The following is a 17206-nucleotide window of genomic DNA, read 5'->3' on the forward strand; positions in this document are numbered from 1 at the left end:
GAAGTTTATAATGCAGAGCCGTAAAAATAAAACAAAAATTTTTTCCCACAAAAATTATTTTTTAGCCCCCAGTTTTGTATTTTCCCGAGGGTAACAGGAGAAATTGGACCCCAAAAGTTGTTGTCCAATTTGTCCTGAGTACGCTGATATCCCATATGTGGGGGGGAACCACCTATTGGGCGCATGGGAGGGCTCGGAAGGGAAGGAGCGCCATTTGGAATGCAGACTTAGATGGAATGGTCTGCAGGCATCACATTGCGTTTGAAGAGCCCCTAATGTACCTAAACAGTAGAAACCCCCCACAAGTGACCCCATATTGGAAACTAGACCCCCAAGAAACTTATCTAGATGTGTTGTGAGAACTTTGAACCCCCAAGTGTTTCACTGCAGTTTATAACGCAGAGCCGTGAAAATAAAAAATCTTTTTTTTTCCCACAAAAATTATTTTTTAGCCCCCAGTTTTGTATTTTCCCAAGGGTAACAGGAGAAATTGGACCCCAAAAGTTGTTGTCCAATTTGTCCTGAGTACGCTGATACCCCATATGTTGGAGTAAACCCCTGTTTGGGCACACGGGAGAGCTCGGAAGGGAAGGAGCACTGTTTTACTTTTTCAACGCAGAATAGGCTGGAATTGAGATCAGATGCCATGTCGCGTTTTGAGAGCCCCTGATGTGCCTAAACAGTGGAAACCCCCCAATTATAACTGAAACCCTAATCCAAACACACCCCTAACCCTGATCCCAACGGTAACCCTAACCACACCTCTAACCCAGACACACCCCTAACCCTAATCCCAACCCTATTCCCAACCGTAAATGTAATCCAAACCCTAATCCTAACTTTAGCCCCAACCCTAACTGTAGCCTTAATCCTAACCCTAGCCCTAACCCTAATGGGAAAATGGAAATAAATACATTTTTTTAATGTTTGTTAATTTTTCCCTAAGTAAGGGGGTGGTGAAAGGGGGTTTGATTTACTTTTATAGCGGGTTATTTAGCGGATTTTTATGATTGGCAGCCGTCACACACTGAAAGATGCTTTTTATTGCAAAAAATATTTTTTGCGTTACCACATTTTGAGAGCTATAATTTTTCTATATTTGAGTCCACAGAGTCATGTGAGGTCTTGTTTTTTGCGGGACGAGTTGACGTTTTTATTGGTAACATTTTCGGGCACGTGACATTTTTTGATCGCTTTTTATTCCGATTTTTGTGAGGCAGAATGACCAAAAACCAGCTATTCATGAATTTCTTTTGGGGGAGGCGTTTATACCGTTCCGCGTTTGGTAAAATTGATAAAGCAGTTTTATTCTTCGGGTCAGTACTATTACAGCGATACCTCATTTATATCATTTTTTTATGTTTTGGCGCTTTTATACGATAAAAACTATTTTATAGAAAAAATAATTATTTTTGCATCGCTTTACTCTGAGGACTATAACTTTTTTATTTTTTTGCTGATGATGCTGTATGGTGGCTCGTTTTTTGCGGGACAAGATGATATTTTCAGCGGTACCATGGTTATTTATATCCGTCTTTTTGATCGCGTGTTATTCCACTTTTTGTTTGGCGGTATGTGAATAAAGCGTTGTTTTTTGCCTGTTTTTTTTTTTTTTTACGGTGTTCACTGAAGGGGTTAACTAGTGATATAGTTTTATAGATGGGGTCGTTACGGACGTGCCGATACTAAATATGTGTACTTTTTTTGTTTTTTTTTATTTAGATAAAGAAATGTATTTATAGGAACAATATTTTTTATTTATTTTTTTATTTTTTGGAATTTTTTTAACATTTTTTTTTACACATGTGAATATTTTTTTTTTACACTATGACATTGCCCCAGGGGGGGGGGGGGGGCATCATGTTATAGTGTAAGATCGCTAATCTGACACTTTGCTGTGTACTGTGTCAGATCAGCGATCTGACGTGCACTTTTCCTACGCTTCCTGGCGCCTGCTCTGAAGCCACCTCCCTGCAGGACCCGGATGCCGCGGCCATCTTGGATACAGGCCTGCAAGGAGGAGGAGGAGGTAAGAGAACCTCGCAGCAACGCAATCACATCACGTTGCTGCGGGGGTCTCAGGGAAGCGATGCTTCCCTATACCGCCGGCACACCGCGATCATGTTTGATCGCGGTGTGCCGGGAGTTAATGTGCCGGGGGCAGTCCGTGACCGCTCCTGGCACATAGTGCTGGATGTCAGCTGCGATAGGCAGCTGACACCCGGCCGCGATCGGCCGCGCTCCCCCCGTGAGCGCGGCCAATCGCTATGACATACTATCCCGTCAAGGGTCAGATAGGCCCAGGTCTCCTCGACGGGATAGTACGTCTAAGGTCAGAAAGGGGTTAAAGAGCTTAAAGCCCCAGTGCTGAATCATGTAATATGCAAGGTATTTCCATAACTACCCTAAAATAAAACATGGCTATAGCGGTCAGTATTATAGCAGTTATATTCCTGTATATATGGGTCAGGATTATAGTATTTATATTCTTGTACATAGGGACAGTATTATAATAGTTATATTCTTGTACATAGGGTGCAGTTTTATAATAGTAATATTCTTGTACATATGGGGCTGGATTATAGTATTTATATTCTAGTACATAGGGACAGTATTATAATGGTCCTATTCTTGTATATATGTGGCAGTATTAGTTATATTCTTGTACATAGGGGGGCAGTATTGTAGTAGTTATATTCCTGTATATATGGGTCAGGATTAGGATTAGTATTTATATTCTTGTGCATAGGGACAGTATTATCTATATATATAATTGTCTAAGGGGTACTTCCGTCTGTCTGTCTTTCTGTCTGTCGGCAACTTCCATTACGGAAATCCTGCGTCGCTGATTGGTCTCGCCAGCTGCCTGACATGGCTGCCGCGATCAATCAGCGACGGGCACAGTCCGATTAGTCCCTCCCTACTCCCCTGCAGTCAGTGCCCGGGTGCCCGCATACTCCCCTCCACTCACCGCTCACACAGGGTTAATGCCAGCGGTGACGGGCAGCGGGTACCGCACTCTGTAACCGCTGCAATTAACCCTGTGTGATCAAGTTTTTACTATTGATGCTGCATATGCAGCATCAATAGTAAAAAGATCTAAGGTTACAAAAAAAAGCACGTTATTCTCACCCTCCGACGTGGCGCTGTCCTCGGCAGTGCAAGGGGCAGGTTCCAGTGCTAAGGATGCTATGCGAGAAGGGCCTGCCATGACGTCATGGTCATGTGACTGCGACGTCATCACAGGTCCTGCGCTCATACCAACCCTGGGACCAGAAGCTGCTGCGTGCACCGCACACAGGCGCCAAGACTACAAGAGCCCTTCAGAAGGTGAGTATGTTTATTTTTTATTTTAAGTCTTTTTTAACCTGTTAATTACGTGGCTGGGCAATATACTACGTGGCTGGGCAATATATTACGTGACTGGCCAATATACTACGTGACTGGGCAGTATACTACGTGTCTGTGCTGTATACTACATGGTTCTGTGCTGTATACTACGTCGCTGTGCAATATACTACGTGGCTGGGCAATACACTACGTGACTGGGCAATATACTACGTGACTGGGCAATATACTACGTGACTGGGCAATATACTACGTGACTGGGCAATATACTACGTGACTGGGCAATATACTACATGGCTGGGCAATATACTACGTATCTGGGCAATATAGTACGTGACTGGACAATATACTACGTGGCTGGGCAATATACTACATGGCTGGGCAATATACTACGTGGTTGGGCAATATACTATGTGGCTGGGCAATATACTACGTGGGCTGTGCAATATACTACGTGGACATGCATATTCTAGAATACCCGAAGCGTTAGAATCGGGCCACCATCTAGTAGTAGTTATATTCTTGTACATTGGAGCAGTATTATGGTAGTTATATTCTTGTACATGGGGCAGTATTATATTAGTTATATTCTTATACATAGTGTAAGATGGCCGCCGGACAAGTCCTTCAGGGGAGAAATGTGTCATTGTAGCTATTAACTGCGTTGATGTGAGCTCGGAGGTATGCTCCAGCTCATATAATGCTCAGATGAATGTTTTAGGCCGCTCCAGGGCCGGGTTTTATGAGTGGTCATAAGAGATGGATGGGAATGACCACTCACATATCCCACCCCAGGGGTGTGTTTTGGTGAATAAAATAGAGGTCAATAGCCTCACTCAGTGTCTGTTGCAGGAGCTGTGGAGACCTCCATTGTGTGTGTTGTAAAAGACACTGACCTGTGTGGGCGGACCCGCTGTACTTAAAGGACTGTGTACCTTTTTTTCCTGTTTGTTACTTTGTGCTGGAAAAGGCTATTAATTTGTTTTTTTCTAACCAGAGCAGTTTATGCCTTCTGAATAAACTTGCTTGGACACTTCAGTGATTCCGATTCATGTGCCTACCTCAACAACAGCTGAGTGAGTACAAATAGGGACACTTATTGTAGTTATATTCTTGTACATAGGGGTCAGTATTATAGTAGTTATATTCTCGTACATAGGGGGCAGTATTATATTAGTTATATTCTTCATTTAAATGGTATAAGTTGAATGGAGCAGGTCAGATATGACCTTGGTCAGATTTGACATCATTTGAAGTGTGTCATCTTTTAAGTGTAACATCAGAAATATACCAGAATGGACACCCATGTTATATTTTCCTTCACGTTGCCATATCCTGATCCATCTACTTTCATCCACAGGTACGTCTGAACTATTTCTTAATCCAGAATACCCACTGCACCCCAGAATCCCATGTACTCCTCTTCCTCTGTTTTAACTGGTAGGCTGCTGCTTTTTCCCTGACTTTAATTCCATGTACAGTACCATACTTCAAATTTTCTGAATGCATATTGATATGTCTGTGCTCCTCCCACCTAGCCCTATCCTTCCATCTTATTCTGCCTTTCTTCAGCTTTGATGCTAGTCAAATGATCTATTAACTGCAATCTGTTAATTGCTCCCTACTATGAACTGTCTTCCTGCTCCCTCCTCCTCCCCTTTCTCTCTCACCTGACTTCATTTCATGGACATTTGAATGGTATAAGTTGAATGAAGCAGGTCAGATATGACCTTGGTCAGATGTGACATCTTTTAAGTGTAACATCAGAAATATACCAGAAATAGACCAGAAATTGGTCAGAAGGTAAGACTAATCACTGTCTTCTAATTTTACTTACCTTTTCTTTTCTTACCCTGCTGTTTAACCATTCTCACATTTGCCTTTACCATTTTTTGCTCCAGTAATCCTCACCATCCTTCGCTATCTCCAAACCCCTGCACCCTTGAACCAAATAACTATCTCCCCCCTCTCTCTTACCCCCCACCTCGCTTCATGTGCAGACCTGCTTCTTAACCTCAGATATCTCCTACTAAAATATAACATAAGCCGGTCACTCTCCTTCCCCCCCCCTGCTTTCCTTTTCTCTGCTCCTTCTCACTGCTGGCGACATATCCCCCAATCCTGGCCCCCCCAACTCATACATCCCACTAATCCTCACCCCTATACTTCTCACACTAAGAGAAATTACTGCAATCTCTCACACTTAAAATCTGTGCCACTGAACCCCACCCTACTACTTCCTCTCTCTGGAGCACTTTGGAATGCCCGCTCCATCTGCAACAAGCTCCAAGTGATCCACAATCTCTTTACTTCCTGCAACCTTTCCTTCCTGGCCCTCACTGAGATCTGGTTGATGCCCCCTGACACGACCTCCCCTGCTGCACTGAGTTATGGTGGCCTCCACTTTACCCACACCCTTCGCTCTGGCAACAGACATGGCAGAGGAGTGGGTTTCCTTCTTTCAAAAAACTGCTCCTTCAACCTTATCCAACCCCCACCCTCCCTTTTCCTCCCTTTTTTCGAGTTCCACTCTGTCCGTACCTACTCTCCCTCTAATCTCAAAATGGTTGTCATATACCGACCACCGGGCATAGCCACCACCTTCATCGACCAATTCTCCACCTAGCTTCTTTACTTTCTCTCTGCTGACATCCCCACCATCATCATGGGTGACTTTAAAATCCCTACTGACACCCTTCAGCCAGCAGCCTCCAAACCCCTATCACTTACTTCATCCTTTGGACTTACTCAGTGGTCCTCTACAGCCACCCACACAGATGGACATACATTAGACCTCATTTTCACCCGCCTCTGTTCCCTAGCTAATCTCACAACCTCTCCCCTCCCCCTATCTGACCACCACCTACTCACCTTCTCATCCCTGGCCTCCTTACCTGCCCCCCATGTCCAGCCACTAGCACATCCTCGCAGAAACCTCGCAGACCTAGACATTCACAGACTCTCAGACTCTCTTCTAACTCTGTCCTCCATATTTTCAATCCACAACATGGACAGCACCATTGCTTTCTATAACGCCACCCTCACAGCAGCCATTGACTCAGTCGCCTCTTTCACGCATGGCAAAGTATGACAAATCAATAGACAACCCTGGCACAACAATCCCACCAAAAAACTTCGACAATCATCCGGGGACGCAGAGCGGCGTTGGAAGAAAACATGCCTGCCAGACGACTTCACTGCTTTCAAACAAGCTAGACTTGACTTCAAATTAGCCCTCAACTCTGCTAAACAGACCTATTTCACAAACATTGTATCATCATTACCCTACAACCCAAAACAACTGTTCAGCACATTCAACTCTCTCCTCCGCCCACCACTGCCACCTCCAACCCCCCCTCATCTCTACCAAGGACTTTGCCACCTACTACAAAAATAAGATCTACCAAACAAGGCAAACCTTTACTGTTCCACCTCCCCAACCACTCCATATACCAGCCCTCTGCCCTTTCCTAATAACCTCCCTCTTCAACATTATTGAAGGAGAACTTACTCATCTCCTTTCCAAATCAAACCTCACCACCTGTGCACTTGACCCCTTCCCTTCCCACCTGCTCCTCAACCTCACTAACACGCTCATTCCAGCCCTAACCCATCTCTGCAACCTATGGCTATTTTCTGGTACCTTCCCCTCTGCCTTCAAACATGCCACTATCACACCCATCCTCATAAAAACAAACCTTGACCCAGCTACTATGCCCAGCTATCGCCCCATATCACTGCTCCCGTTTGCTTCCAAACCCCTAGAGCAGCATGTCCATGCTCAACTTTCCTCCCACCTCTCATCTAACTCTCTCATTGACAACCTCCAATCTGGCTTCCACCCCCACCACTCCACCGAAACTGCCCTGACCAAAATTACTAATGACTTACTCACAGTCAAAGCTAACAGACAGTTCTCCATCCTCCTCCTTCTCGACCTGTCCTCTGCCTTTGACACAGTCGACCAGTGCCTATTGCTACAGATTCTTTCTTCCCTTGGCAACAAAGACCTTGCCCTGTCCTGGATCGCCTCTTACCTTTCCGACTGCACAATTAGCGTTTCCCACTCCCTCCCTACCTCCTCATCCTGCCCTCTCTCTGATGGAGTCCCTCAAGGCTCTGTCCCAGGGCCCCTACTTTTTTCCATCTATACCCTTGGCCTAGGACAACTTATAAAGTCCCATGGTCTCCAGTACCACCTGTATGCAGACGACACTCAGATCTACTGTACCTCTCTGGCCCAGATGTCACCTCTCTGCTCTCCAGAATCCCGGATGGTCTATCAGTCATATCCTCCTTCTTCATCTCTCGCTTCCTAAAACTCAATGTAGACAAAACCGAACTCATCACCTTTCCTCCATCTCACGTATCTTCCCTGCCAGATCTATCTATTATGGTAAACGGCATCACGCTTTCTCCCGCACCAGAAATCTGCTGCCTCAGAGTAACTGTGACTGTGCCCTGTCCTTAAAACCACACGTCTAAACTCTTCCCACCTCCTGTCGCCTCCAACTCAAAAATATTTCTAGAATTCATCCCTTCCGCAGCCCTCAATCTACTGAAACTCTTGTGCATGCCCTCATCATCTCTCGCCTCGATTACTGCAACACCCTCCTCTGTGGCTTCCCCGCCAACTCTCGTGCACCACTCCAGTCTGTCCTCAACTCTGCTGCGCGACTAATCCACCTCTCTCCTCGCTACTGCCCCGTTTCTCCCGTCTGCAAATCCCTCCACTGGCTCCCAGTTCATGCTACTAACACTGACCTACAAAGCCATCCACAACCTGTCCCCTCCCTATATCTCTAAACTAATCTCCCAATATCTCCCCTCAAGTAATCTTCGATCCTCCCAAGACCTCCTACTCTCCTCCACACTTATTCGTTCCTCACACAACCGCCTCCAAGATTTCTCCCGAATATCCCCCATTGCCTGGAATTCCACGCCTCAACATGTCCCATTATCCAGCACCCTCGGATCCTTCAGACAGAACCTGAAAACCCATCTCTTCAGGAAAGCTTATAGTCTGCAATAACCATTCTGCCGCGTCACCACTAGGGTTGAGCGAAACGGGTCGAAAATATTCAAAAGTCGCCGACTTTTGGCAAGGTCGGGTTTCATGAAACCCGACCCCTGTGTGGGGTCGGCCATGAAGTCGGCGATCTTTTGAATCTAGAATCAGAATTCCGATACCGATTCCCGATATGTTTAAGATATCGGGAATTGGTATCAGAATTCAGATTTAAGTGTAAAATAAAGAATTAAAATAAAAAATATCGCAATACTTACCCTCTGACGCGCCCTGGTACTAACCAGGAACCTTCCTTCCTTAGAATCAGCCTTCCAGGACCTTGCGGTGACGTCGCGGTGACCTAATAGGAATATACTCACCCTCGGACGCGCCCTGCTTCTTTCCGGCAGCCTTCCTTCCTAAGAATCAGCCCTTCCAGGACCTTCGGTGACGTCGCGGTGACGTCGCGGCTTGTGATTGGTCGCGCGAGCGGTCACATGGGCGGCCGCGCGGCCAATCACAAGCCGCGACATCACCGCGACGTCACCGCAAGGTCCTGGAAGGCTGATTCTAAGGAAGGAAGGTTCCCGGTTAGTACCAGGGCGCGTCAGAGGGTAAGTATTGCGATATTTTTTATTTTAATTCTTTATTTTACACTAAAATATGGATCGCAGGGCCTGAAGGAGAGTTTCCGCTCCTTCAGACCCTGGGAACCATGGAAACCCAATGCACTGCATTGGGTTTCGGGTTTCGGCCGACCCCGACCCCGACTTTTTTATAGGATCGGCCGGTTTCACTCGACCCAACTTTTGAAAAAGTCGGGTTTCGTAAAACCCGACCCGATCCTATAAAAGTAAAGGTCGCTCAACCCTAGTCACCACCACCTGAGCTGCCGCCTCACCACCACCAGAGCTGCTGCACCCTCAACCTTCTGTTTCTTCCCCATTATTCCGTAGAATGTAAGTCAGCAAGGACAGGGTCCTCTCCCCTCTGTACCAGTCTGTCACTGTAAATTTGTTTACTGTAAACGATATCTATAACTTTGTATGTAACCCCTTCTCATGTACAGCACCATGGAATTAATGGCGCTATATAAATAAATAATGATAGCAATTCTTGTACATAGTGGGCAGTATTATAGTAGTTATATTCTTATACATAGGGACACGATTATTGTAGTTATATTCTTGTACATAGAGGTCAGTATTATAGTAGATATATTCTTATACATAGGGGCAGTATTATAGTAGTTATATTCTTGTGCATAGTAGGCAGTATTATAGTAGTTATATTCTTGTACATAGGGGCAGTATTATAGTAGTTATATTCTTGTACATAGTGGGCAGTATTATAGTAGTTATATTCATGTACATAGGGGCAGTATTATAGTAATTATATTCTTGTACATAGAGGTTAGTATTATAGTAGTTATATTCTTGTACATAGGGGCAGTATTATAGTAGTTATATTCTTGTACATAGGGGTAGTATTATAGCAGTTATAGTCTTGTACATAGGAGCAGTATTATATTAGTTATATTCTTGTACACAGAGGGGCAGTGTCAGGTTCACGCCCTGACTGATGGGCGTGAGCCAAGGGGGTTTGTGGCCCCACTGTGCCACGAACCAGACTACCCTGGAAGGGGTGTGACTATGACAGCTGCCTTGGTCTTCTCTGGAGCCCCTGATGGTGAGGTCAGACTTGTGCGGCAGGCAGCTGCCAGGTGCTACTCCAGGGTGGTGTCTGGCTGTGGCTGCTGATCCCACTTGGAGAACAGGAACTCTAGGACAGGTGCGGGCATCAGGCAGGACTGGCAGAAGAGCACAGCTGAAACTCAGACGAGTAGGCTGGCACGGCTGAGACACAGGACTGGCAGGAACGGCAGATACTCCGGGCTGGTAGGAACAGCAGAGACACAGGGCTGGCAGGAACGGCAGAGACACAGGGCTGGCAGGAACGGCAGAGACACAGGGCAGGCAGGCATGGCTGAGACCCAGGGCTGGCAGGCACGGCTGAGACCCAGGGCAGGCAGGCACGGCTGAGTCACAGGGCAGGCAGACACGGCTGAGACACAGGGCTGGCAGGTACGGCAGAGACACAGGGCCGTTTGGTGTGGTGTATGAAGGAAAAGGTTGGGACCTGTTCACACAGGAGGTGCAGGTAAGGAAACAAGCGGGAAGGAATGAAGTATGAAGGTACAGGTTGGGACCTGTTCACACAGGAAGAGAACCACAAGGCTGCAGATAGGAGCGGTAGAGCAGCAAGAGAGAGCAGCATCAGAAGCTAAGCAGAGCAGAACCGCAAGGAATGCGTAGAGGAGCTGCAGCAAGAGATAGCAGAGAGGAACCGCAAGGAATGCGGAGAGGAGCTGCAGCAAGAGATTCCTGCAGCAACAGGAGCAGAGCAGAGTAGAATGGAGCAGAACCGCAGGAGTGCGGAGCAGAGGTAAAGCTGCAAGAGAGCGGAGCACAGGCAAAGTCACAAGAGCCGTAAGAATCGGGAGCATAAGCAAACAGCGAGGACACCAGGAAAGACACAGAAGGGAAAGAAGCCACAGAAAAGGAGACATAGGGAGGACAAAGTTCAGACAAGGTAATGGGACAAGACAAGGTACCAGAACAAAGACACAGGGACCAGGATATTCTGCCTCCTGGAGGGCGGACAGACCAAAACAAGGCAAAGCAAGGACACAGATACTGAGACCAGGATATACAGCCTCCTGGAGGGCAGACAAACAAGATCAAGGCAAGGCAAGGAGAAAAGCCTCCGGAGGAGGAACACAGAGCAAGGCCTGGCAGCTCAGAAGCTAAACACTAACTGAGTTTAGACATTGCACAGGCCCAGTCCACAGGGTGGAGCTGCCCTAAATACTGGAGGCCTCTTGGTAATTGGTCAGGAACAGATTAGACAGGTGCGCCCTGATTCTATAAGAACCAGAGAGTTCTGGTGCCCGCCCCCCTATGCACACAACCAGGAAGCATGCAGAGAGCAGAGGCACAGCATATGGAGCTGGCAACAGACAGAACACAACATGACATAGAGCAGTGAGTAAGATGGTGTGTGAGAGATGAGAGGCCATGTTGTGATGCCAGCATAGTTGTTACAGGCAGTATTATAGTAGTTATATTCTTGTATATAGGGGGGCAGTATTATAGTAGATATATTCTTGTACATAGAGGGTAGTAATATAGTAGTTATATTATTGTACATAGGGGTAGTATTATAGCAGTTATAGTCATGTACATAGGAGCAGTATTATAATAGTTATATTCTTGTACATAGGAGGCAGTATTATAGTAGATATATTCTTGTACATAGGAGCAGTATTACAGTAGTTTTATTCTTGTACATAGAGGGTAGTAATATAGTAGTTAGATTCTTGTACATAGGGGTAGTATTATAGCAGTTAATAGTCTTGTACATAGGAGCGGTATTATAGTAGTTGTATTCTTGTACATAGGGGGCGGTATTATACTAGTTATATTCTTGTACAGAGGGGCAGTATTATAGCAGTTATATTCTTGTATATAGGGCAGTATTATAGTAGTTATATTCTTCGTCATAAGAGGTAGTATTATTGTAGTTAGAATCTTGTACTTGAGGGGCAGTATTTTAGTAGTTATCTTCCTATTTACAGTGCAGTATTATAGTTAGTGTAGTGTGGATTTTTTGATAATTTATGAGTTTGTGTAACATTTAACTATATCTAGGTGGACACAGTTCAATTATATGTTAGAGCTAAAGTTTTTTTTAAGTCTAAATAGTTAATGTAAGGACATTGTTTCCTCTTCACCCTATGAAGTCACCACTCTGTCTTTCTCTATTTAAAGCTGATAAATCATTCAGTAATTCTGTAAAATTCCTAAAATATTTATGTGTTTTTTTCTGCCATCTTGCTGTGCAGACAGCTTTTACTGCTCTGTTGCTGTTTCTGTTCTGGCTCTTATAGCAGGCAGGCTCTAGTTTTGGCTGTCAGAGCTGAAATCACAGTGATCAGATTTGAAACATTTCAGGAGTGACTCACATACTACAATATAACATATTAACCACTGTAGTCAAATTGTATTATTATTTCCTCTAAGTATGTCCTACATTGAAGGGCAGCAAAACCTTCCTCCTTTATATCACACATCCAATACCATGTAAGAATCAAAGAGCCAAAAATATCCAAAGGAAGTTTATTTTGGTACATTGGCACCTAGGGTCCAGACAATGAGACATTGACACTTGGGGTATAGAATGATGACACGCGGTTACTTGGGGTATGTGACAGTGACCATGACACTTGGAATACTGGTCAAAAACACACTAAAATCTGCGGTACAGTGCGATAACACACCTGATCTTTGGGATACAAGACACACTGATACTTGAAGTAAAGGACAATGACACACTAACAATTGATGTATAGGATGATGGCCTATTGACACTTGGGGTGCCGGACAATGATACTCAGACATTTGGGGTACAGGACAATGACACTGACGTATGGGGTACAGAACAATGACAAACTGACATTTGCCATGCATGTCAACGACACTTCAAGTCGCTACACTCGGAGTACAGGTCAATGACACGTTGATGCTTAGGGTACAGGGCAATGACATGTTGACATTTCAGGTACAGAAGAATGACTCACTTAGAATTGGGTTACACTCCAATGACACACGGAGTTACTGTACAATGACACCCTGACAGTTGGGGTACAGGACAGTGACACTTGGAGTACAGTATGATAACACGTTGATAATTATGGTACAGATGAATGACACACTGACACTTGGGTCAGGACACACTGACAGGGTACAGGACTATGACACTAAGACTTGGGGTACAGGACGAAGACAAGTTGACATTTGGGGTACAGAAGAATTGCAAATAATTGGGGTACAGGACAATAACACTGACACTTGAAGTACAGGACAATGACACAGACATTTGGGGATCAGGACAATGATGTTGATTCCTATTACCATAAATTAATTCCATTAGTGCCAGTTCTGTGTCAAGTAAGCTCCTTGAACATCCTTTTGAGAGACCACGTTGTTGCTCAGAGTGTGTAAGAATCGCCCATCTAGAGGCCCAAATTTAATAAAACAACAGTTAACACTGCAGGCAATAGCTAACACAGGGGGGAGTGGAGTTTGCTGCTCGCTAAGAGAAACTCACGTGCAAGCTTGGACTGACCATCAGGAGAACAGGATAATCCTCCGGTGGGCATCTTATTCATTTACCAATCTACCCAGTTCATTAATATGTGAAATATAAGCTGAAAAGTGGAGTCCTAGAGTTGGTTACTGGTGGGTCCTTGGTGACCTCGTTATCAGTGTCCAGTCCGACACTGATCACGAGGTCACACGGTGATGGGAATGAAAGCGTTGAGGTGCAACAAACTGCTCCAACTAACCGATTGACAGTAAAAAGTTGGGTAGAAGGGAAAGGGTATGGGAGATAAGCCTTGATCTGGAACATCGAGGTCTGTTTAGGATGGGGTGGAGGCACTTGGACATCAGTTCAGACGTGACACTGCTGCAGGAAGCCTCTTCAAGCAACCATTGTGTCTCCTCACTGTATACAATTTTGAGCACCTGTCTAGATAAAGTACCGAAACACTGCGGTGACACCCTCAACATCGATCTCTGCTCAGTACCTATACCCCAGTCTGGTCTATTCCCCTTCACGTCCCACCCCAAATCTGTAACTTTATAGAAATTTTTAGAAGTTACAAAGATTCATGAGAAACATGTTTTATTCCTGCGTTATCGGATAATTTGTTCTCAGTGGAGCTGTTCAATAAATTGAGAAGTAAATTGGAACAATTTGCTACATTTGCAGACAGGCTCCCCTCCATCAGTAATCCGCATTTGAAGTCACTGAAGAGAACAAAGCTGAAATCTGCTGTGCGCTGCGATGCGGAATTAATAAGCGCCAGTCCGGGATTCTCGCAGGCAGATGACAAATGTCTTAGTTTTTTGTTTGTTTATAGAAATTTCTTCCAGTTTAGATAAAAAATAAATTTGGTTCGTTGTTTCCCTGAAGATAATTCCAGACTGCGGGTGTTTATCTTTCCCTTTGCTTTCAAAGAAAGGCAAAATTATTGAATTTATTTAATTCTACCCTGGAGATCTTGACTCGGCTTGAAATTACAATTTTTTTTGTTTATGAATGAGATTTTTAATTATTGTTTTGTTTGAGTTTCTAGAGTTTTTGCAGGATCATCACCCCGCTGGGCTTGTATTTTACACTATACTATCCTGATAACTGGATTTGTAAATCGTTTGAACTATTTTTTCAAAGAATCACAAAAAAGAATCAATTTTGTAAATTGTCTTAATGAATAACCTCCCACGGTGTTGTATATACCATCCCTGTGCAGAAGTGTCTCCATGGCTACAGACTACAAGCAAGCTCAGTGTAGTCTTATCCTGCAGTCACATGTTTGTCCTCTTCATATGCCATGTCAGTCGAGTAAAATATTCCCAATTTCAAGTAGAAATCTAGTTGATTTGGGCTACATCTACCAGATAAGCTGGACTGGAGATGATGGCTAAAACCCTACACAGGTTCTTTACTATTGGTATGGATAGCGTTGCTCACTGCCATCATGGACCCTTTTCGTGTTGTATGGTCATAATAAAAACCATGCTGGAGTAAGATTCACCAAATTAAATTAAAAAAAAACAATTGCCTTAATGGATGTGGAGCATCTAGGGCAGCCCATGTGTCTCAAACCAAATCTACGTAATCTGTCATCCAGCCTTGAATTCTGCTATCATTTCCAAACTGTAGAATAGTATTCCACCAGATCCTAGTGGCTCCATCCTTCTTTCTATGACCCACTTACTTTTAGAAAAGTATGTGGGAGTAGCAGAGAAGAGGAAACAAATCACTAATAAGTATCTACTAAGATTTGGCTGCACTCTTCACAAGTACTATTAGCTTCAAATCACAGACTCCGAGAATGTTAGAGTTGGAAGGGACCTCCAGGATCATCGTGTCCAACCCCCTGCTCAATGCAGGACTCACTAAACCATCTCAGACAGATGTCTGTCCAGCCTCTGTTTGAAGATTCCCATTGAAGGAGAACTCACCACCTCTCTTGGCAGCCTGTTCCACTCATTGATCACCCCATTGTCAAAAAGTTTTTTTTAATATCTAATATGTATCTTCTCACTTTCAGTTTCATTCCATTTTTTCTCGTGTTTCCATGTATAAATGAGAATGAGGACGATCTTTCTACACTGTGACAGCCCTTCACATATCTGTAGACAACTTATTAAGTCTCCTGTTAGCCTTCTTTTCTGCCAACTAAACATTCCCAGATCCTTTAACCATTCCTCGTAGGACATATTCTGGACTCCATTGTTGAACATCCGGAAACCTCTTTTCTGAACTTGTTTCAGTTTTTCAATGTTTTTTTTTTAAATGTGGTGCCCAGAACTGGACACAGTATTCTAGATGAGGCCTGACCAAGGAGGAGTAGAGGGGGATAATTACTTCACGTGATCTAGACTATACGCTTCTCTTAATACAGCTTATATCTGTGCTTGCTGTTTTTGCTGCTGCATCACACTGTTTACTCGTGTGCAGTCTGTGATCTATTAGTATACCCAAGTCTTTTTCAAAAGTGCTGTTGCTTAGTTATATTCCTCCCAGTCTATAAATGCAATTTTTGTTTTTCTTACCCAGATGCAGAATCTTGAAAAGCTTATCTAGATCCTTCTGAATCCTTCCTCTGTCTGCTCTAGTGTTAGCTATCCCTCCTGGATTTGCATCGTCTGCAAATTTGATTAGTTTACCTTCAATTCCCTTATCTAGATCATTTATAAAAATGTTGAAAAGCACTGGGGCCAGGACAGAGCCTTGTTGTACCCCACTTGAAACACTCTTCCAATTGGATGTGCAGCCATTTATTACCACTCTTTGAGTACGATCACCGAGCCAGTTATGAACTCACCTAACCGTAGCCTTGTCAATTCCATACTTAATGGTCTTTTTTGGTATGTTGTATCTCAGCATTTCACTAGTTTGGATAAAACTCAATACGACCATTATTCCCTATAGCTATCAAAACAGAAGTAACCATTCTTATCCGTTAAGGTCTATGGAACGCCCATAGCCTTAATTAGAGAGACCAACTTGCTATTACGAACATCAGTCCATTGAATTTAATGGGAAAATGATTTTACTGACGTTCACTTTGTCAATCAGGGGCTCATTTCATCCTTTTCTATAAGACAATCTTGTTGTGTTCTCCTTTAAAATGTTAAAATATGGTCCATTTTTTACAGCAAGAGAAATATATCAAATGTTGATTAATGGAAACACAAAGTGGACAAAAGGACATTCAAAATTTTGGTTAAAAGAAGATAAAGTACATACGTAAGACTCGCACGCCATGCTTGAGGGACTGTATACGGCTGGGTTCCATGGACATGCTGAGAACAGTCTGCTGGCCACCGATGGTGCACACTTGGTTCTCCTGATGTGCTTGCTTTACCATTATGATAAGCTGATTGGCTATGATGGTGTTTAGGACAGAAATAACAACCATTGGAAACACGAATGAGAGGAAGGCGTTAACCTGGAAATAAGCAGACAAAAACCAGTAAGACACAAGACGTTCAGGAAGAGAAATGAAGCAATCAGAAGGGGTCTTGCCTCAATATGAATAACGCCCTTGAGTTCCCTCATCTATCATGTCTCAAGATGAGGTATCAGTTTCTAATGTTCTTGTTCCCTGTACTCACAGTCTCTCCCTGCGTAACAATATCCTGTATAAGAGCCATCTACAAGAGCAGGCAAGAGAAGCAACAATTGTTCTGCCTTAAAAAATTGGTTGTCACTTTT

At 44.1% G+C, this 17206-nt stretch overlaps 1 protein-coding gene across 1 annotated transcript in view; it reads right to left on the reverse strand.

The window, feature by feature from the left end:
• The window catches only part of NTSR1 (neurotensin receptor 1), a 281156-nt gene that overhangs the window by 100500 nt on the left and 163450 nt on the right, over positions 1–17206 (reverse strand). Inside the window, exon 2 of the mRNA XM_069751164.1 lies at positions 16739–16940. Coding sequence (XP_069607265.1) covers positions 16739–16940 — 202 coding nt within the window. The remainder of the gene's footprint in view (positions 1–16738; positions 16941–17206) is intronic.

This window comes from Ranitomeya imitator, chromosome 2 (assembly GCF_032444005.1).
Source record: "Ranitomeya imitator isolate aRanImi1 chromosome 2, aRanImi1.pri, whole genome shotgun sequence".
Taxonomy (NCBI): Eukaryota; Metazoa; Chordata; class Amphibia; order Anura; family Dendrobatidae; genus Ranitomeya; species Ranitomeya imitator.